This window comes from Strix aluco, chromosome 8, assembly GCF_031877795.1.
Source record: "Strix aluco isolate bStrAlu1 chromosome 8, bStrAlu1.hap1, whole genome shotgun sequence".
Lineage (NCBI taxonomy): Eukaryota > Metazoa > Chordata > Aves > Strigiformes > Strigidae > Strix > Strix aluco.
In genome coordinates this window covers 32,136,177-32,159,531 of record NC_133938.1, presented here as the reverse complement: position 1 = coordinate 32,159,531, position 23,355 = coordinate 32,136,177, and the positions used below count along the sequence as shown (strand labels likewise).

Below are 23,355 nucleotides of genomic sequence, written 5' to 3'. Positions count from 1 at the left end.
GTTTCTAGTATGCTGCTCTGGTTGCAGAGAAAAGTTTAAAAAAAATGTTGTTTCAAGGCTTTCATCCTGTTCTGCACTTTGAATGCCAGAATGGCTTTGTTGTAGTTCCAGAAATCTTGCAGCTAGTATCTCATTATAGTTCATTTGGATTGTGCAATAGGTCAGGGCGCACAGGAGTGCTCTGCTCTTGCACAGTGGAGAGAACCACATGTTAGGAGATGAAGTGGCAAAGGGTTAATACCGAAACCAAACCAGGCCCAGATGATAGCTGCTGTGGGTTGCTGATGCTTAAGGCCAGCTCTGCGTAACCTTCTGACGTGTCCGTTGCCACACAGGTAATGAACTTTGTGAGGAAAATCAGAATTATCTGCTGTTGTCCAGGTCACATCAATTCTAGTCATATTTTTCAATGGAAAATGCGGATTTTTCAGCGGAAAGCATAGCAGTGGTTTTGTAGCGCTGCTTTGATGCACATAAATACTAGACAATTAAATCTCAGATGATCTGAGATAAGGTTTTGTTAAATATGCTCCAAAGCAATGCTGTATGATAACAATCCTCCAACATATATTTTACTGAAATTAGTCATATTGCAGTGTGACCATGACACATGGTTGTTTTGCTGTGTGGTCTTGCTTTCAAGTTATTCTGAAGCTACTTCACAAAGACATGCAAAGCAGCATATAAAAGTGGACTGCTCTGTAGTTTGTGCAAGAATTGAGTAGCTTTACTCTAGGGAATTTCAATTCTCAACTTATCTGCAGAAAATGTGGATCCAAGGGTTTATAAAAATGGTATACTAAGTGGTATAATCCTCTTAATCCAGAGTTGAAGGACATTCTTCTGGAAAGCTTCATTGTATTTTCATTTGCCTGCCTGCCTTGTTGTGTTTAGCTCTCTGCTCAGAGGAATTATCAGCCATTTCATAGAGATCATTCATGGTTACAGACTCTGCCATAACGATTTCTAGGCTCTCAATTTCCCATTGAAACCAAACTGAAGAGGTTCAAAGCAGATGGGTGAAAAACTGCGTGGCCTGGCAGGAGCACAGGGCGTAGCAGTCAGCGGGTGGAAGTCTAACGGCAGCTGGCTGAACGTTGTTTTTTGGGGTTGATAGTGGGGCTAATACTGTTTAACATCTTCAGGCCTAGACACCAGAAGAGGACGTACCTTGTTTTCCACATGGCAAAAGCCTGGTTTTCAGGTAGCAAAAACTGGAGAGTGGTGGACACATACTGACGAGAGGAACCTCGGCAGGGCTGGGCTGAGAAGAACCTGCTGAGGTTCAGCAAAGGCAAATGCAAACCCCTGGGTTCCTCCCTGGGTAGGAATAACTCCATTGTCTGTGCAGGCTGGGGACCAAGTGTCTGGACAGCATCAGTGCAAAAAGGGTGTTGGGAACTGTGGTGCATGACAACAGGAGTGAGGAGCATGCCCGAGTGGTGACGAAAGCTAGCTGTGCACGGGGCGGCCTTACCAAGGGCACGGCCAGCATGTCGGGTGACATGGTTATTCCCTTCCACCCAGCAGTTGTGAGGCTGCATCTCTGAACCCAGTTTTGAAAAGGGATATTCACAACCTAGAGCGACTCCAGCAGAGGGACACCGGGAAGGCAGGGGCTGACTGCACGAGGGAGGGACGAGAGGGTTGGGGTGGCTTAGCCTGAAAAGGAGAAAGCTCAGGATTGCAGCCTCCTGCCACCTAAAAGAAGGTCCTAGAAAGGATGGGGCCAATATCTTCTGGGAGGCACACAGTGACAAGACAAGAAGAAATGGTCATGCTTTGTAACAAAGCAAATTCTGGCTTAGCATAAGGGAAAGAAAGCAGTTCTGCCCAGAGAGGCCCGGGCCTCTCTGTCCTTGGAGACTTTGATGAGCGGCATGCTCTGACTTTCCCGACCTGAGCAGGAGGTTGGTCTATATGCTTCCTGAAGAGTCCTTCCAATCTGTTTTTTTTCTATGAGTCCCTAAGTCTGCCTCGTGTGGGGTCTTGCAGTGAGGAGGAGCTGGCAGCATTTGAGCTTTTGAAGACCATCTTTCCCTGGGTGGCATTACCGCTGGCATGCTGCTGCTGTTGGTACTGCCAAAGGAGGAATAAGGCAGTTTGGGTGGTCGCTGTTACAAGAACCGGCTCTTCCCAGCAGATATAATCCTCATCTGCATCCTTCCCTTCCCAAGAGGAGGGATCCTGCTCTCAGGATGTCTCTAGGAGCTGCCTCACCTCCACCCCTTCCTCCTTGTGTGGGGCAGGAGCAGACAGATTCTCCCCTGATCCTCTCACCTTGTCTTTGGAGCAGCAAAAATTTTCTTGTATGTGTGTATAACAAATAAAATAATGAATTTTATTTGTTAAACAGATGATCCAGAAAAACAAAAGCTCCAATAGTTCTTGTCTTTCCCTTCCCTTGATTGCTCAAGTCCCTTGTCTTGTGATTTCAGGACCCAGCCACTCCGTTTCGATCATTAACAGTTTTGTGTATTCCGCTCACGCCTCCTGTCACCCTTCTGGTTTCACTAGCTTTTCTGCAATTTCTTTTACCAGTACAAATCTTAAAAAAAAATCAAATGAGCCATGTTTATATGGAATAGTAAAAATAACATGAAATATCACCTGATTTTTTTGTTTATAGAAATTCTACGTTTTTATTCTGCTTTAAGAAATCAGCTCCACAATGCTATCTTCTTCCCCTGAAACTCATCAAGATTTGAAGTTGGTGAAGGAAACTGCTTATATGAAGCTAAATAAATGGATCATCGTATCAGACTGTAGTTTGCTTACTAACTTATTTTAGATTTGAGAGTGTAACTGATGTATATGAATATTAGTTTGGCTGCAACTTTTTCTCAGTAAGACTTGGTTGACACCTTTGGATGTTAAACCTAAACACATCAAAATGAAATCTCTTCCTTCCTTGGATCTCCCATGTTTTAAAGTCTTGGGAGTTCCAGCATATTTAGGAAAACTGGTGCAACTTCTGCAGTGACAGTGTGAAACCCCCATATGTCCGCTGTCATACACAAATCTTTGCAGGCCAGAGAGGAGGAAACCTCCCCGCAGTGGGTAAGGTCCTGGTCCCTCCTGCTACTAAAACCAGACTTGATCACGGAGCAGACACGTGTCTGATAAAACTCGCAGAGTGCTTGTTTAATGTACACAAATCTGGCCCAAAATGTGGAACTCATAAACGGTGAAGAAGCGTTATAATTTATATTATGGTAATGTGTAGCTGGCATATAATTTTATTCTTGTTCATGTTTATTTGACCTTCATCACTTATTTGTTATTAAACATGAAAATTAATAATTGGTACTAAAATGCCTTGGGCTATTTATTTTTATATTGCATCCCATTTGTTTTCTGCTGTCCTAAACCTCCAGTGTGCAGCACATTTTTGCTGCTGTATGTTATTAATGTGGAATAGAAACTGTCAAAGATGAAGCCGTAGCCTTGGGTACAGGGGCAGGAGGCAGTCACGGCATCTGGCAGGCGGGAGGGCACAGGAGTGAACTCCCCGCTGCGTGAGAAGCCGTCAGCTGCTGCCACCTTGCACCCAGCCTTGGTCTTTGGTGTTGTACCAGCGCACATTGGTCCAGTGGTTTTCCTTTTTCTGCTAAATGCTCTGCGGTGCAACCTGTGTCTGACAGTGGTACTGTAGCCCATGTTTGGCATCGGGGTTCAACTGCATGGAAACGAGAGTGGTTCATCCTGCCCACTCATTCACAGAGGTTAAGGCTAGGCAGATCTTCACCTTTCAATTATTTAAGCATCATCTCTTTCATCCAACTTCATTCCAGGAGCATTTTTTGAAAATGAAAATCTCTGTTAAATGCTCTTCTGGAAAAGCATCCAGCTCTCGTTTGAGTGTAACAGGAGGTGGGAAAGGTATCATTTTGCATGGTAATCTGTTAATCACTCACTGTTCAAAATACGTTTCTAACTTCTCATTTACATTCATTCTGGTTTCAGCTTCCCATCTTGGATCTGGCATGTGTTTTTGTGCCAGAGTACAGCATTCTGTACTATTACTTATTTTATCCCTATGAAGGTACTTACATGCTGGGACCAACTCAGCTGTCTGTGCTCTCTTGTACAAACTGAGGAGCTTCAGCTCTTAAACCTCCTGCTGCAAGGCATTTACACCCTGCACAAAACAGTTCAGTGGCTCTGCTCCGCATCCTCTTAATTTTTATTTTTTATCCCAACTGCATCTCCCAGGACTCGATGCAGTATTCCAGTATTGGTCTCAGTGACGATCAAGGGTTAAAACTTCCCTTGTCATCTTGCTTCTTCCTCTCCTTGTACATCCTGGGACTCCCATTAGCCGTTCTGTCGCAGCCTGGCTGATGGCAGAGGTACATTTTTCTCACCACAAAGGTGATCTGTTATTTCCTGCCCTTCTCCCTCTGCCGGTGTTTGTTCCCAGTCCCAAACCGCACTGCACGGCCTCCTGAGCGCTGCTGATGCAGCTACTTGTGGGGCTGTGTTACGAATGGTACTGATACAATTTAAAAATTTAAAAAAAAATAAATTAGCATATTTTTGAAGGATTATTTTGGTCAGCTTGCCATCGAGCAGTGAGGCGAGAGGGCGAGGGCTGTGGAGGAAGAGCTAGGTCTCGCCCAGCTGATGGCAGGCTGCTTTCACAGCATCTGCCTCCCAGTCCCCCGTCCCCCGTTCTTCCCAGAAAGCAGAAAAGTTTCCAAACTTCCAAATGGTGCTTTCTTGGGACTGATCCCATCTCTTCATGGGATTCAACCCCAGCTGGAGATCTACTTCTTCACGCTGTAGTTAAGCCCTGTGTACATTTGGTCTGGAGTCGGCACAGTGGTGTGTTTCATTTGAGTAAGCCATTTCCAGGAATTCAAATATATGTGTGCAATTTTCTGGTCCTCCTTCTTGTTCTTTACTGCTCTTTCTATCCACGTGTCATCTGTAAATTTTATTAGCAGCACTGTATTTTTCAATTCTAGGCCACTGATGTAATGTTTGATAGTGCTGGAGCTTTTATGCGTCTCAGAAGACACCCTTTAGAATGTCATTAACCAAAAATAAAAAATGTCATTGAATAACGGTTCCCTTTGACAGTGGCTTTTTGACCCGTTTCCTAAGCTTTTTAATTCATGCTTTATGGCTATCGGATACTCTTCTGGGGGTTTGGGGTTTTTTTAAAAAATAAATCTATCATGTGGTAGTGAATCTGGTGCTAGAGAAGATTGTTAGAACTGTGAGGTTACTTTTATCACAGACCTGCAGATAAAGAATAAAATGGGACCTACAGTTTATAAAATCACATTGGTGTAGAATCAGTTACACCAGTTATCAGCTGGATCCTTATCAGCTCTGCAGAGCGTGTGTGTGGGTTTCTGGGTTTCAGCTAACCAACCAAAGTCATCCACATGATTTGATTTGTGGTTCTTAAATATTGGTAATACAGGATTTTCTTCTGGTCTAAGTGAAACTCTGCTGTTTTAAGGATTTACTAAACATGAGCATCAGTGGACCAGAGGTCTCACCTGCTAGTTCTGTCAGTACTTCTCTGCGTAAAAACCTGTGGCCTGGTTTCCAGCAGAGCTGAGCTATTTTCTGGATAGTTATGACTCATCTGAATCATAATTATTTTCAAGCTCTAATTATTAATGCATGTGAACAGTGCTTAGGAATCCTCATGTTTTCAAATAGGGTCTAGAACCAAGTCCAGCCTATCAAAACTCAAGAAAGAATTTAAACTTTTTTTCTTCTGCATTTAGTTTTAGTTATTGTTTTATTTGTTCCTAGTTAATAACCTATATTATTTTCTGTTTTATCTTTTTTTTCATGTTTGAAAGCATTTCTTCTTGCTGCCCTCTTATTGTCATTGGATCAAGAATAATTATTTAAACAATATCTTAAATAGACATTTTATAAATACGAACAGAATCTTTGTGATTAAACATTCACAAGTGGGACATTTCAGTATTTTGGAGCTTCCTCATTTTCTCCTTAAAAAGAATTCCAGGAAAATTGATACCAGTTTTTCTGGGCACTCAAGAAGCTCTGCTTCTGTTTCTGTCATCATTACAAGCCTATTTGGGAGAAGAAATTTGAAATAACTTTCTAGACATTATTGGTTCATTAGGTCTTTAGTTTTAATGACCTTGAACATGTTGGGTATCAGCATGAACATTTGCAATTAAACAAGAGCAGGTGATGAGTTACTTTGTAAGGCCATATTTCAACATTTAAATGTAGAAATGGTTAAAATAGAATAAAGCAGCATTTAACTTATTTGTCTCCCCACAGGTGAGGTAGGTCGGGTGAGATTGAGACAGCCACTTCAGATTTGTTAGATACAGTTGTCATCATATTAAGATGAGGAGTGAAAGAAAGATCTGAAGCTCCTGAATTGTAAGCCCTCAGCTCTCTTACCTCACTTGTCTTTACTCGCAGATTGCCATTAATGTAATACATTGCACCTTAGTAAAGCTATAAACAAACCCGAAAGCTTTGTGTGTAAACACAGCAAATGCAAAGTACAGGTGTTTATCGGTGTTCTGTCAGTGTCTCCGTGATCACTATGTTCATCGACTTTGAAAGGAGCGCTAAAACTAGATGAAAAGGCAGTTAATCTCTTTATAGAAGCCTAATTTCTTAATTACTGGAAGATGGGTTAGAAAGTTTGTGTAGGTGAATGTGTTAGTTAAAAATATTCTGTCTTCATTGTCTACAACTATTTTCATTCTGTTTGAACCCAATTCTCAGGAGAATTTGGCATAAAGACTGTGCCGAGGTTGGAAAATGTATTTCAGTGTTTTTTATCTTGTTCAGTTTGTGCTTTCATGCACCATTCAATATGCACATTTTTTCTTTATTGCTTCCTTCTAGCTGTGTCAACATGAACTGACAAAAAAAAAGCCACCTACGTTGATGGGAGTGCTGGTTACGCTGGTTGATGATGTTTTAAAGCTGTGGGCTTGTCTTTTGTGCTAAGAAAAATCCAGATGGATTGATTTCAGAGCAGCATGTTAGCCACGCCAAGGCAAACCTTGGCGTGTATACAAAGCGTTGTACTTTTGGTACAAGGTAGAGTCACCGAAGTAATCCCAAGTTACGTTATCATGGTGTAAGTAAAATACCCTATTTGTTTGTCCTTCACCTCGGAGATCAAAGAAGCTAAGTGCATAGGCAAGAACAAGCACACAGAGATTGTCCACAGTCAGGTTGAACTTCCTGAGCAGCTCAGGCAGCACTGGAACAGGGTAACAGGAATTCAGTTATCCCAAAACTGAGGCTCTCGTTCTTTCCATGGCCAGAGGAACGGGAAATGGGGTAGACAGACCTGGGACAGGTTGCTCAGGAAAAAAAAAAATAGGGCTTGCTGCTTCTCTGCTGCTGCTGGTACTGGAGGGTGAAAATGGTGGAAGCCAGATGTTGCTGCTAATATTAACTGGCTTCCTTTTCCACAAGAAGTGGCTGCTCTCCCTCCGTGGGAGCTCCATCTCCTGTGGAGCTCTCTGCAGTGGCAGCAGCAGCTTGGCTTCCAGCTGAAGTTGGCAGCACAACCACATCTCATCTTCCGCCTTCAGCCCCTCCTGCCTGATGCAAACTTCTTGCTTTTGTCAGTGCTTAAGATGCTCTTGGGATTTTCCCTGCTAGATGATAAAGTAGAAGGTCTCAAGTTCATTGGTAATTGATTAGCCCGGCAGGGTCTCAGCTAGACATAAAGGATGAGCGCAGGTCTCCGCACAGGTGAAGTGGCAAACTCAGCCGGTAGTGCCTGGGGGTGTTGGTGGAACCGTAGCTGGGGCAGTGAAAACAGCAGAAGGTTTAAAAAACCCAAAAAGCAGCCTCGTATATAGGCTTTGCGAATCCGTACACCTGCTTTGTATCCCTTGGGGCTGACGTGGGGGCTGCTGGGCGTTCCCTCCCCAGGGATGCTCTCCAGCAGCTGCTTACACTACGATAATGGCTGACTAGGGCTTTTAAACTCTCCTGCCTGCCTTCCTCCCGTTACCTGCCAGCTCCGTGCCAAGGCGTTCTGCGGGTACCACAGAGGCTGAAAGGGGCAAATACAGCAAAACCTGAGGGCTCCTTGCAGGCAGGGAGGAAACCTCGGCGGGTGAAGGATTAGAGGGACAACAGAGCAGGGCAAGGATTAGTTGCTGCACTAAAATGCTGTACGGTGCTTCAGCGAGCATTTCTGATACCTCAGAAGTTGGACACTGTCCCACTTGTATTTTTAAAATGCTGATCATTTAATGTGGAGTTTTAAAGAATTTTTTTATTTTAGGGTTTTACCAGTTGGATTTATGGAGTTGGGCAAGCAGAAAAAAGGCAAGGCTATTGAGAAGATGTGGTAAAAATTGTGTTAGTTGCTGAAATATAGATAAAAATATTTGATATAACAGAAGGGATTGTGGGGCCCTGAATGTAATTATATAATGGTTCAGCTTTAATACAGAAGAGGTATGTATTTTCTGTTAGTGCAGTAATGCACTAAAAAGTAATTGCTCTTAGTAACTTGAGGGTTTGAAATATTCATAAAAGTAATGGAAGGTGTTACAGCATCAAGGTCCTCCCCACACATTAGAGAAGCCTGACGGTGATTTTGAAGATGCAAATTTAAAGCGTGACAGCATTACAGTTTTCTTGATACTGTGACACAGAACTGATCTAAAATAATATTAACACACAGAACGTGTGTTCAGAGAATACTGTGAGGTTCTTTACTGATGACTATGGCTTACCTGGGCAGATGGTTCAGGGCTGTGATCTTGCACCCATCCTATATCTCAGGAAGCAGATTTTTTTTTTCATCTTGTGCTGAGTCTGGAGCGTGACAGGAGACAAGACGTGGCTTGATAACTCAGCAGAGTCAGAATCTAGTCTGACAGACAGAGGGTTTCACCAGTCCCGTGGTGGGTTTCAGAAGTCTTATTCAGCCAGGGGTTTATTAGCTGAAAGCTGTGGACTCTGTGAACTAAATATGTTCAACATGACAGTTTTTACAGCCTTGATAATATCAGTATTTTGAACCTGGTTACTGATCAGTTGTTAGCCTTGTGTCGGCAATGTTCTGTAAGTGTGATGTGAGATAGGTCTGTGTTGGTTTCAGGATAAACAAGGTTGGAAAGTGAGCCCTAACACAGTGTAGCTGGGACAGCTGGTTTCTTTGCTAAGTGATGCAAGAAAATCACTGGGGACTTTTTCCTGAATTTCTGATTCTGTTGTCACAGGGAGGGTGGTGAAGACTGCTCTTGTCTTCCTGCCCACCCTTCTATTGCTGTGAAGAAATAGAAGAAATATTCTCTGTGCCAGGAGATACAGCCAGAGCTCTAAAATTGCTGTGGGCATGGGTTGGATCTACATCAAAGTGGATAATGTACATGAAATGGGCGTTGGATTTTGCGTAGTCACTGAGGAGACATGTAAAACCTTTAGCACCAAATGCTGCATACCAAAAGGTGTGTATGTATGCAAGACACACAAAATCACTTGGAACTGTTACGTTATGTGATGAAGTACAAACCGAAGAATAAATTCTGCCATGGAAGAACTGCTGCTGTTCATAATAACTGTGTTTTACAGAGCAGGGCCTTGTCCGGGATGGCTGGTCAGAGTGCCAGTCCCCCCAGTTATCTGATCCTATTCTGTGGCCTTGGGATATATAGGTAGTTTCATTTAGCCTATACAGTCTTTTGTAGCAGAGATTCTTTTTTCAGGTATTCTTTAAGTTATGTCGGAAAAAAAAAATGACCTGTACACAGTTATTTTCCATCTAGAATGTTTCAAATATTGGTATCCTTAACAACAGTATTCCTGTTGACCAGAGCCAATTTAAATGCAAAATGGGTGCTTGCTGACAAAGTGGATATAGCTGTTTCCTTTCACCGTGTGCATCTCAATGCTAAAGCCCTTATCTGTACTCGAGAGGAGGCACTTTTTGTCTGGGTGAGCTGCTAGACATCAGCTGCAAGTATATAAAATAATCAGCCATTTCCAAGCACTGCTTTTAAGCCACTCAGGGTGTCTCTTTTTTGCTAAAACAAATAGAGTTGAAGAGGATAATAAGCCCTCCATATCTCAAAGTGAAAATGAATTTTTGAATGCTGAAAACCAATTTGGGGATCTGAAGAGGAGCGTTTTGACAAATCTCTGCCACAAGGCAGAACATGCTTTTTTTTTCTTTTTTTTTCTTTTTTTTTCTTTTTTTTTTTTTTTTAACGCAGATTCCCCTGCAGTCAATATATTTGCCTCTGAAACACAAGCACTGTGGCGAGTGCAAAAGTACATGCCAGTGTTCAGAGCTACAGTTCAGGAATCTGAATTTTGTTCTCTTTTCCTGTGTTGTCGCTGGATTGCTGTACGAGAGGCTTATTGCATCGGGCTCAGCTTACTCTTTTAACTTAGCTGTATTGCTAACTGAGCCTAACTAAGCAGATCTTTAAACAGCAGGGCTGTGGAAAAATAATGCGTTATGCCAGGTTCAGCAGGTTTAGATGAATGGAAATACATTGTAGAGATTAAAATCTGACAAAAGGATCTGGTGCTGGAAATCATCCAGCATCACTGACTGGGGCTGCTGCCATTTTGAATCACAGTAAATTGTGCAGGTACTCTGTAAAATTTGCAACCTGCCTTTCCCTTCTTTTTATAAATTCCTGTGGGTGTCTCAGTTGTTACTGAGATATTTTGATAATGGACTGATGTGGAAGAATTAAATAAAAATTAAAATTCACAGCAAAGCTGGTTTCCTTTGCCTCCAGCCAGCTTTCAAATTGGATTTATGTTATCCTGAAGACTCTCTTCAGGAGGTCTTACACCTACAGAGCTGGCAACCAGGTGACTTGCAGAAGGAAGAAAACTGTCCCCCCTGCAAGGAAAGGATACTTAGGTGTGCTGGTGTGGAGGAAGCTGCTTTGCTGATACAAAAAGAGCATTTTTGTCAGTTCTTTTTTTCCAGACGCGAGGTGGAGAGAGATGCTGTTCTGCAGCAGGCACTCAGACAGGCACGCACCGAGCAGACGATCTCTCCAACAAACTGTACATTTCCAAGGAATTTGAGGGAACGTCTCCTTCCTGCCAGCAGAGATGATAAAATAGCATCTGACGTTCGGGGCTTTTATTGCGTGGTGTGCAGTACGCGAGCTCGAGTGGAGTAACAGCACCTTGGACCCACCTTTATCCACTGTGATGAGAGGTGGCTAATCAGCCCAAGCACGGCAGGCTTTGTGCTGCAAGCCTGCCCAAAGCCAGGCTGTGATGAGGATAATGCTAGAATCAGTCTGAGAGGCTGCTTCACAAAAACTTTTTGATCATGTTGCTCCAAAACCAGGGGTTAGATGAGGTTTTTAATGAGATTCGTGATGTGTTTTAGAGTGAGGGATGTCTGGGACCTGAATACGATGCTGTAACACTGAGGGCTGTTGCACTTGATTTCAAACCTGTGGGGAAACAGCTTGTTATCAGCAAGCCCTTCACCACACAGTGACAGAAGGAGAAATGGGAATTCTTCCAGCTGTGTTCCAGTTTGTGAATTTTCTTCAGGTAGCAGCTGATTTTAATCCCTACGTTTTTTCTGCAAGTGAGTGCTGCAGATATTCTTCTCTGCAGACTACCCAGCTCAAATAGTTTTGTGAGAGATTATGATCTGTTCTTTTTTGTCTCAGATTGTGGCTAATATCTCATTGGAGATACAGTTGTTCAGATTGTATTGCATAATATCTAAATATGGCATCCCACTCACCCCCCCAAATCCAAGAGACAAGTCTGTCGTGTCAACATGATACTGGGGGTTTTGTTCTTTCTCTTCCATCACTGCATCCTCCCAAAAGAAAAATGAATTGCTTGTCTACTTCTGAATCTTATTCCCAGTGACAGACATTGCAAGATACTTCGTGCCTTTTGGCAACTGCATTTTAAGAAAAGAATGATAGAGTTATGCATAGCAGTGACTGCACAGACCAGTGGAGCACTGAGTTAGCTTCTTCATATGCTTTTGTTACATTAAAGCCTTACTTTGGCCTAATAAAGTCTTTAAATAGAACTATATTATCCTTCCTTGAACCTGATTTAGTTGTCTTTTAAATACAAAGTAGTAACTAGAACAAATCGATACAACAGCTTTGAGGGTGAACTAAGACAATGCGTGTGATCTGAAAATTGTCACTACTCTGCTGTCTGAGGTTCTATTCAAAGCTTAGAGTCTTCATATGACACAGAACCAAGTGTCATTTTGAAATTAACTTGCTTTTAATATTGTTTCAAATCATTATCTGAAGAAAATTAAGTACGCACAAGCATAACTCAGATGTCCTCAAGAGGGGCACACGTGGCAGTGGTTTGTGAGAGCCTCCTGCAGCTGCTACTCCTGGCTGTGTGCAAGGGCTGAGCCAAGTCTGAGTGAGCTCAGGCTGAGCTTAGGCTGGTCCCAACACCTCTGAGCCGGGCTCCCAGGCATCACGTGTGCTTGGAAATGGTCCTGCTTTGCAGCAGTGGGAAGAGTCTGGGCTTATCATGGGGATCACAGACTGGGATGTGTGTGATGGACAGGGAAAAGGGAGGCTGGGCTGCAGCCAGGGCCTGTGGTTGTGATCAGTGCTCGCCCAGAGCGAGCTTGTGGTCTCCCACATCAGTCATCAGCACACAGTATAACCCTGCCTTCGGAGGGATGCAGGTCGTTAAGTCACCTGCTTCAAGGAATGGGCAATTGCACATTTTGTTAATTGACTTTTTTTTTTTTTTTTTTCCGTCTGCAGTGAGGTGAGAACTAGAGAAGAAAAAATATTAAGAGTGCAAAGATCACCGAATACTGCCTACATTATTAGGGTGATGGGACAATATTTTTGGAGTGTTTATGCAGTGCTAGATAAAGAAGTGGGAATTTGGGAAAGAGATAGTCTGCTCAGTCTGGCATCGTGGCAGTGCTGGAAATTAGAAATCAGGTAATAGGATTTTTTGTCTGGATCAGCCTCTGGCTGTCTTCAATATGTTCAGGAAATCACTTTACATTTCTGCTTCCATTTCCTTGGCTGTCAAATGAACATAATGATAACTACCTCCTCTGAGTGCTCATGCTTCATTAGAGCAATAAAACATTTTGGAGGAAGGAGTCATAGATGTGTGATTTATTAATCCAGCAAGGTCAGACTGAACTGTCTGTAAACAGCTAAAGAAATTGCAGAATGAGGGAAAGCTCTCCTGGAGCTGAGTGGATGCCGACGCTCGGCACGCTGCCAGCATGCAGGATTGCCGGAGAAGGTGAAGCAGATCTTTCCAGCCTTGTCTGAACAGAGGGGCAGCTGAAAACAAAGTATTTTTGTTTTTCACCTGCCACGTATCAGCTCGCTGCAGTGAGTCCTTCGGGCATTCAGTGCAGTAGTCTGCTGGGTTTTTTCAGAAAGAGGTTTTGCTTGTTCAGTTCTTCTGTGTGTTTTACTAAGATGCTCTGCATGGCTTTTTCTTTATGTACAACTAGTTGTGACATGATTTTATGCTTGAACACAATAAAATAAAACGAGTCAAGGTGATAAGATACTGAGATAAACAGATGAGCAATGTTTATAAACCATGAGAGTCTCCTAAATTTGATAACCATCAGTTCTAGCCAATATACCCCATGGTGCTAAAGAAAGAAGAAATCAGTATTGCAGAAGCTTTTACAGAAAATTTATGAGCATACTTTCTTCAGGAGCAATCCATGAATGTTGAAGCATAGCTAGCATTATGCACTTATTTATGAAAGGGCTTGCAGAGAGGTCCCTTGTTGAATTCACAAACTGTTTCAGGGAATTAAATTGGGGGATATGGAAATGGGCTTTTAAAATTATTTTTTTTTTTCATTTATCAGTGTATACCCAGAAGAAAGTGCTGTAATAAATTAGCAAACTCCTTTGAGTAATGTGGCTGAAGAGACAATAACAGTGATGCATAGTCCCTGCCAAAGTTATTAAGCATACCTGCCCAAGTTTATATTTTATGGGATAAGTGGATTAGTATGGATGGGTTTTCTAATAGGAATTTTCTCCCCCTCCAAACCCTTAAGACAGACTTTCACTGTATGTAAGAACTACTTTCCAATTAAGACAAGGTTGTAGCATAAGTAGATACTAACATGCATAAGGCATGATACGCTTTCAGCGAGTACAGAAGCCGTTCTCTGTGTCACAACATACTCCCTTACACCCTGATGCTTACACCTTTGGTGATTTGATCCCTGTTTCAGGTATTAATTACTGTTAACATTGGTCAGAAAGTGTTGCCACGCTGTTGGCTTGCTGGAGCACGTACCAAGCGTGCCCTTATCTCCGGCCACAGCCGCTGCGGCCATGGATAGCTCCGGTAGTGGTGGAAGAGGGACCTTTCTCCTGTAGGTCCACAGGGGACCTACGCATGGTCCTACTCGCAGCTGTGAATTAAAATTTAAGAAAGTAAAGGAGAACATATAGGTGAGAACGGTTGGTGGGAAGGGTTACCAGGCGTTAAGAAATGGTTGTGAATTGTCAGTGTGTGGAAACAGGGACGGTGAAGAGAGTAGAGAGCAGAGTTAAATGAAGCAGGTGACCCGTTCTCCCCTGCTCATCATACGGTTTTCGATGTGACCTGTTCAGATTAGTTTCTGGTGGTGTTGAGGCAGATGATGAAGTGCCAGACAGACTCTGTGCAAGTTAAATTCTGCCTTCTCTCAATACAGAATACAACGTGCAACCAGAGAAATAAGGCTGCTCTCAGGCAGCTTGAAAAATTAACATTTGAAAAACGAGCAAGGGGAGCTGCAGCCGCTGGCTGCTGCGTGTGAAGTTGTGTTACCAAGAAGCAGCAGCCATCTCCTCAGGCACAGGCTCAGCCCGGTGAGGGACAGCTGTGGCACAGTGCTCAGCGTAGGCATCTGGGTCACAGCGGTGCTTTATATCCCATTTGCTCTCTCGGTAAGAGTTACTTACTCAGATCATTACCTTTATGCTGTATTTTGCCTGTATCTCCTGGATTATAGAGAGAACTATGATTCATGAGTAATTTAAGCAAATCTCGTGATTAAAGGGAAAGGGGGGATGCTGCTCCAGGCAGCTGTAAAGGTGAAGCTGTTGGTGGGTCGGTGCAGTGGTCAGTGGAGACAGGCCCCAGCACCACTTGCGTAAACATGGGGGGCTCCCCTCCACGTGGGGGAACTGCTGGGAGGAAAGGGATTGTGACACTGCAATTTTCACCTTCGCTTTCCACTCTTTTCTCCCGATTCACACAAAAGAATTCTTATCTTATATCTCCTGTTCCTTCAGATGGCCGGAGTCCTCCTGGAGTATTCATGCAGCTGCATGGATGGGAGGCTTGTCTCTCTCAGTGTAGTAAGACTTACTACTTATGTACTCTTGAAAGGCTTTAGTAAAAAGCATCAAGAATCAGGACGATCTCTGGCTGAACAAATCACCTTCTAAGTTACACCTGTATTGCACCTTTCTGCCATACTGCTCCACAATGTCTCCCTCATATTTCTCTTCATTTTCTGCTGTTGCATATTGGAGCACAAAACTCAGAAAGGCACAGGAGAACTGAGTTTGGAGGGTGTCCTCGTAATGCCCCGGCCTGGGAGCCGTGATCTGGTTCTCTGAAAAAGATCCCAGTACACATCGTGGAAGGAAGGAATAGATCAGGCTTTGGATGTGTGATTGGATCGCTTCATTTAGAACACTACGTTGAAATGATTTCTTATTCTTGAATATTAAGCAGCCTCAACAGTTTGAAGTTGCAGCTAAGACAAAGGGTTTGCTGCGTTTGCATCTTGAATGTTGTGCAGTTGAAATGTAAAAAAGCACCTCTGATTTAGTCATTTTCATTTCATTGTGTTTTGCACTATTGAGTGTCATCAGAGTGATATTCCCTTCTATGTTTGTGCTTCATATTTTTATGTTTACTCTTTTCTCTGTGCTTTCTTTAGGGCGGTTGGTTTAAGATTTCATCAGTAATTGTGGGCATTAGTGCTGCTTTATTGGTGCTCCCTGTGCACTGTGCTTTGCAGATCATGGGTTTCAGGTCTTCTACCTGTACCTCCCAGAGGGCTCTGCAGCGACACTGAGCCCTTGCTTGGTCCCTTCCTGCACTGCAGAGGAAGGAGCTATTGGGCTGAAAACCAATAAAGGGAAAACAACACCAAAAATACATGTAAACACGTATCTCTGCTCATTGGCAGTAATTTTTTGCCCTAAGGCAAGGTGACAGTGGCACGTCCTCACACCAGGAGGCAGCTAGACACGATCGATACAGGCAGGAGGGACGGATCTATACATAACAGATCCAGGCAAAGTGTATGTTTACAAGTCATGGTCGTACATGGCGTCAGGGATCTCTCTGGCTGCCAGCCGATGACCCGACACTTAGCAGGGCCGGCTTCTTGTTGTACAGTGGGACAGAGTAATGCTATCAAAGGTCTCCAGAGAGAGATGGGTTCGCTCCTACAGCACTGTGTACCCAATTAAAAGGTGAAAGTAAAGCAGAGGATCTCCGTGCTTCGTTTAAAAGAACACAGGTGTTGTTTGCGTACCTCGGTTTGAAGTTGAAGCTGTGTTTTCCCAGAATCAGGCTGTTTGGACTTGACCTTTCTGCACGGTTGTTTACCGAATTTGTTTGTGATTTCTGTGCGGTCGCCTCACTGTGTCCCTGCTGCGGCTGGAAGCGAGCACTGCAGCGTCTCCACCTTCGCCTAGGAGGAGTCTGATGCCAGACTTCTATGAAGGCATTGGTCACAAGCTATGCTTTAGACATTAAGACTCCTTTAGCAATAAAAACCATTACTCAGATCCCCCCCCCAGGGAATTGTTGAGTCCTTTTGTACAAACACTTCTTTCTTCTAATCTCACTTTTAACAGTTTTCTTGCTAAGGCATTGTTCTGGTGAATCATACATATCAAAAGATATTTTCCTCTTCCCTGTTCTCTCACTCCTGTTCATGCTTTTTTTCTTCTTGTTACTCTTACTAAAATGTCTCTACTTCACTCTTGTTTTCCTTTAAATATTTGAATAATTAACAGCAGCAGGCACAGAAAGATTTCTGTCGATGTGAACTGTATTGGTAAGTGTTTGACACGGCCTGCTGAGTTAGGGGAGGGCGGCAACGGGGAGCAACTTTATTCAGCAGCAGCTTTCCAGCACTTCCTTGGCTTCCTGTTTGCAAGGAGAGCTCTCAGGCAGCCTTTCTGGTGTTCCTCTAATCTTTAAACGCATGTTTTCCAATTCTGTTCCACAGGTGCCAACAAAAAAGCTGAAGAAATATGAGAGAGAGTACCAAACAATGCGAGAGAGTCAGCTGCAGCAGGAAGATCCTATGGACAGATACAAGGTATGGGAGGTGCTATGTGGGAACCCGTGTCATTGCTGAGCGCCGCGGGGAGCGAGCCCGTTCCAGCGGTTAGGCAGGGGTGCGTGTGCCGCGCTCACCTCTCTGGGCTGTGCCCGTGCACACCGTAGGGAAGTTAAGTGGCAGGTGAAACTCATGCCCTTTCTTGAACAAGCGCTTTGAACACTTGGACTTAGTGTTTTTTCCAGGAATATTTCAATCACAATTTGTAACTCTCAAGACATCTGCAAGTAGCCACATATAATATTTTTCTTCTTTCAGTTTATATGTTTGTAGGTAACTCTCCTGCTGTTGCACTTTTACGGGAGATCTTCATGAGACGCAGAAACAAAGGGTGATTCTCAGCTACAGACACAAAAAGGAGAAAACACACATTGTTCTAGCACAAGCTGTGTGCAGTGGCATCCACAGAGACTTTGGAAGATGAGCTCTTCCTTGACTGATATGATCCTTGTTATTCACCTCTGTTTATACCAAGCGTTAGTAATTTTTTGTTAATATAATGCCTAGTATGGTGGGACCCGGAGCTCCCCTGGGGTCCCAAGGTACTACTGCCATAGAATTAATAGTAATAAATATTCTGCTTTAAAGCAGCAGAGAAATAAAGGTTCAGTTACTAATATGATAGCTTGATAGTTCACCAAAAAAGAATAGTTCTTTAATTTTGGATCAGCATTGCTTATCTTTCCAATGTATTTGCTTTTATTGTCACCGCTACATTCTGTTGCCATAGATTTTTGTGTGGTGGAGGCTCTGCCTCTAGGCATATACTTCATTTAGTGTTCAGGATCCATTTATTGCTTACTGTGTTTTGAAAAATTCAGTTTTCTTTAGGTGAAGCTGCCAGAGATGAAGCACTTTACTGCCCATTTCCCAGGTTAGCTGGGAAGCAACATTGCTTGCACATACCTGTACTGTTTCCCTGCTGTTCTTCATTGTGCCTTAATACGTTAAGTGACATTGCAGTTGATACGGAGTCTACCAGGGACGTGGAGCAGTAAATCATCATAAAGGGTGTCACAGGTTTATGTGGTCTGTGAACATAGGGAAAGTGCACTGTGTTCAGAAAACCACGGCATGAAACTGGGGTGAAAGTCTATGCCGTAATTCCAAAATGTGACAAGATAGAGCTACAGGTACAGAGAAAGTAGAACTGACTTTTTTTTTAAAAAAAGTCTTTACTTGTGAAAAATTATATTTCGCATGTAGTGTTCTTTTGATGTCAAAGGTGTAGATTTTGCTGTTTGTGAGAACTGGGACTGCTGTAGCAGCCAAGAGCCAATAGTGAGTATGACCTATTTAAAAAAAAAAACAACACAACTTGCTGCTGATTAACTTCTGACTAAGTATTTTTCCAGTGGTTCACTTATAGTACTGTGGAATTAAATTAATACTTAGAAAACAAAAAAGGCTTCTTTAAAGCTCTGTGGAAGCATATTAACTAGTTAATCTTGGGCGATGGATGGTGAAGAACATTATCTCCAAGCTGCAAATGAGGATATAGGAAGTGACTCTTTGGCAGTTACTGTCACAGTCAAAATCACAGCCCGGGGTTTTGGCTTGCACTTTTGAAACCCACGGTGTGATTTCTTTATTAAGCCAGATTGGGTCTGATCCTCTTAGCAATGCCGTGATTAGAGAGAGTCCCCGTAACTGGTTGGTTGCACATTAAGTTCAAAGTTCGGACACATTCTTCGGCTGAGGGGTGTCATGGAGAAATGCTTGTAAGTGCTCTCTGTTCCCTGTCTTTCTTGTTTGATTTTATTAACGTGTCAAGCTGAGGTTGATAGGAATCGACATTTCAAGAGTTTTTCCAAAGGGCAGCAAGAAACACAAGCTGTGTGGGTCCTCGCAGGCAGAAAGCGGAGAGCTAACTTTGCTTGTCCCTTAAACGATCGCTCTGCAGCTCGCGTGTTTAGAAATGCATTTCGTTTTGGCAGCACCAGTGCTAGACATTGCCCAGCCAGGCTTGGTTTGGGAAAGGACTGAGACTACGCTGCTGAAAAGCCAGTATTGCCTCTGAGCACGGCGCTGCTGTTAGCTCCTGCTGGCCTCCTGCGCGGGCCGTGCCCTCAAGGCCTACATCGTTGTCATTTTTAGTTTCTCTTCCCAGAACAAAATGAGGTTTTGGTTTACTCCCAGGGACCGGATGTTTCTTGGATGGGATCGCTGGAGCGGAGATCCCTGCAGAGTATTCCTCTTACAGGTCAAGAAGGAAACTGGCTGTTGATAGTTTTTAGTTATAGTTGTTAGAGTTTTTGTTGTTTGCAGCGTGTTACAGTTTTTATTGCCAACAGAGGTTTGTCAGGCCCACAGAGACACTGGCGCTCCAGAGTTGCAGTGACGAAGGATGTCTTGAGTAAGACACCTGCCTGTGGCCTGGCCTGCGGTGGGAACGGCTGGATGGACTGTTGGGAGAGCAGAAAGGAGATGGGCCGTGCGCGGCGCTGGGGCGGGAGCAGCCGCTGCGATGGCAGCGGGGCCGCAGCTGCACCACCGGCTCCCCCGGCTCCGTCCCCGCTGTGCCGCGAGCGGGTCTGACTCTCGCCCCGGCGTCCGTGGGGAGACCAGGGGAGACCAGGCCCGCACCCTTTGTCCTCTCCTCCACAGCGCTCGGGCCCTAGAGGTGTTCCCGAGCTCGGCGACGGCGGGGCTGGGCAGCCCCCGGTGATGCGTCCTGCCGGGGATGGCCGGGCAGGGTGCTCCTCCCATCCCACCGACCCCAAACTCCCCACAGGCTCCACAAAAGGGCTGGCTTTGCCACGTCAGGCCTGCCGTTAACCAGCCGCCTTTTCTTGACAGGTGAAATTCGTGTGCTACAACGAGCTGTTACAGGCCACAGGAGCTCCTGCCCAGCTCGTATTTTATATGTTGATTGTCATTTGACTTACCAAAAGAACAGTATTAAAGAGTGCCATTGGTTTTGGTGTTTGTTTCTTTCTGTATTTACAAGTATTATTTAGGGAAAGTGTATTTTTTATAGACACTTTTTCACTTTATTTTCCATTGCTTATAACAAATTATCACTCACATTTTTGTCAGATAGATTTTTAAAAGCTGCAAAAGTAAGTATGTTCTAAATTGCTGTTTGTCACCAAATTTCATGACTTTTGGTTAAAATAAATTAGAAATTGCCTATAGAAGCCAGGAAGAAAAGTTGAGTTGCATGTCCAGATGTTTGAGAATGCCTCATGTAAGAGGGTTTTGGTTGACTTGATGAGAAATTACTGGAGTTGAGCTTGGGACTTCTTGATTTAAAATAAAGAGGATGAAACCATACAAAGAAGGGCTGGAGTTTTGCAAGCAGCCCCTGCTTGTGCACGCAGCTCTGTTCTGAGGGTAGGAACGCCTTTTCCTCTGTGGACCTTGTTGTGCAATGGAGAAGTTGTCCGTCTAAATAAATGTAATTTGGACATAATAGCCTTTTGCGTGTTTGAAGTGGAAGTGAAACTGGTCATTTTTATTCAGTCATGGTAACTGAATGGTAACCGGCATGAAGAAAAACATAAGATAACTCTTGATGTGGATCATTGTCTATTTGTGGTTTTTAAAAAAAGTGTGCTGGGGCACTTTTGTTAATGCTGCTTCAGAGTCAACAAACAGAAAACACAAACCACCACCTCCTGGAGCCTCTGTGTTGCTTCCCAGGAGAGGGTTTCCTGATTAGTTTGCTGTAAAAGCCTTTTGGGTTTCTAGATGGAGGTTCACAGGGTTTTCCTTCAGAGCTCCTCCACAATCAAGAGCCCTTTCCAGGGGGCTTATGAAGACTTCAGTTTGCCCACGTCCAGAAAAGTGAATTTTAACATGTGTTTCCATTCCACCATTGAGGATCTGTTCATGCCCAAAGATCTGGGGTTTGGGTGTTTGCTCATCAGAAAATGTGACACTGAATTGCTTAACAAGGTCTGTGACTCGTTACACCCCCCCTTGAGCAGCAGCACAGCGAGGATGCATCATCGCCACTAATCTTGTCAGGAATTGCTCCTTGGTGCTGCTGGAAGGGAGCAGAGGGCGGAGTTCAGCCTTTCAGTCTTCCTGAGCTGAGGCGTGCCTGCCGCCTTCAAATTTGCCTCCTTCTTTCCGTCCAGTGTGTGATGGAAGCTGCAGTATATCCTCTTTAAAACCCAGAACCAAAAACCCACTGAAGAATCAGCAACATTTTTTTTTTTTTTGGCTGTCTTTGTTGGTATTAAAAATTATTTTATATCCTGTTTTCACTGTCTTTACACCAATGGTTGAAAGCAGTATTTGGTCTGTGACTTTACAGGAGGTAAGTTTATTTGTGTTTGTATGTATCAGCGGTGTTTGTCCCTTTTGGAAATGCAGTATCCTCCTTTTAAAAGCTAGCCAGAGTGCACCAGCTGCCTTTTGTAACCGGAAGGAGGAATTTGGGAAGGAGGACTCTTGTTTTACTGAGTGTAGAAACTGAGCGATGCCAAAGAGAAGGAAATCGTTGTCATAGTCGGTAAATTGTTAGTGGTGTGTAGAGGAAAGGCAGGAAGCTGTCTGTTTACACCAAGGACAACCAGCAGGTCTGACGAGTTGGCTTATGCCAGGTTACAAAATGCTGTCTGTGATGCGAGTCCTGCTGTAACGAACCAGCTCCATCTGTTGAACTTCATGCCATCGCGAATGGTACTTTTTAAAACCTCGTAAATATTTCAGAGCCACTGAAAATAGTTTGTTACGTATGAAAAGCGCTATTTGCTATTTTTGTCTTTACTGTGTAACGTTAGGTTTTATTTAGACTTAAGCAGATTAAGAGTTTCCCCCTGAGGAAGGAGGCAGTTTTTCACTGCTAGATCTGGGGGGAGGAGCTGGAAAAGACAAACCATCTAATCACGCATACTGCCCTGGGTGGAGGAAGAGGAAAGGTGGCCCTGTAAGAAACTTTCAGCTGGAAATTAAAAGTATGGTGAATGAGATAAAAACATCTCTTAGCTATTGACTGGATGCCCAAGGTAAGAGATCTTTAACTTACTAACGACGTGCCACGTAAATTCTAGTTTAAGAGGAGGATAGCGCATTTCCAACCACGTAGCTTGCTTACCCACTTGTCTGTGAATGCAAAGCAGGAACTTTGAACTTCACATTGTGCGGCTTGCTTTGCGGACACTGAAGCTTTTGGCAAAAGCATAGCAAAAATGTTAAAGCAAACTTCTTTCTGGGTTATTTTGTGGAAGTCTTAACAATTTGCTGATTCTCCCTCTAAGCAACATCCCTATGAGAAGGTATCGGTGCTGCAGCACCTGGCAGCAATGCCATCCTGATCTGGTCCCAGTTTTAGATGAACTCAAGTCACTTTCTGACAACTGCTTGCTGGGCTGTGTCTATAAACATCACCATTTCTAAGATGGTCTGAATAAAATATAAAGACACATTGGAGCCTTTATTGGTATTATTACTAAAGACTGCAATTTGGTTTTACACTTGAAAGTATATATTATCCTTACAGAATAATTTTACTTTTAAAAATTCCTAGTCTCAAAAGAATACAGTGAAATTAAAGTAAAAAAGATCCCCAAAGTTATGCATCTTTTAGCAGTGATTATTTTAACTGTGTTAAAACAAAAGTATTTTACTTACAGTTTCTGTAACAAAACAAGTTATTTAAAGTACGATCTTTTGGAAAGGAAACAAACTTACTTTCCTGTACAGGGCAGTGCATAGTGTAATTGCACAATAGGGTCACATTAAGGAGAGAGTATCTGCAGAGGTTCTGCTTCCTGCCACAGAGGAAGCTCCCACACAGAAGAGACCTTTTTTAGCATCCTCTTAGAGCTGTAGTTTTCCTTTTTTGTTTAAGACAAGCATGCAAAATCTTGCAACAGAAAAAAAAAAAATTGCAGTTTCATGGTGATAAGTTTGGAAACGAAAAAATATCTGAGCATAGCTGGTGAGCAGGAGGAAGTGAAGACAGGTGAATAATGTGCAAAGAAATGACATTTTGTAGGAAGGCGTTCACCGAACAACTCTTGGAAATGTTTTGCTGTCTTAAGTGCTGAGATATATATTCACTTTTACTGTTTTTT

The 23,355-nt window shown here is 43.3% G+C and overlaps 1 protein-coding gene across 14 annotated transcripts in view; it reads left to right on the top strand.

Annotated features, from left to right (window-relative positions):
• RABGAP1L (RAB GTPase activating protein 1 like) overlaps positions 1-23,355 on the top strand; it is a 263,781-nt gene that overhangs the window by 226,849 nt on the left and 13,577 nt on the right. For 10 of the 14 annotated variants that reach the window (XM_074833049.1, XM_074833053.1, XM_074833042.1 and 7 more), the window contains one exon: positions 17,213-17,305. In XM_074833049.1, the coding sequence (XP_074689150.1) occupies positions 17,213-17,305 (93 nt within the window). Of the gene's footprint in view, positions 1-17,212; positions 17,306-17,584; positions 21,594-23,355 lie in introns of those variants that run through there. The other 4 variants (XM_074833047.1, XM_074833055.1, XM_074833044.1 and 1 more) reach the window with 3 other exon arrangements.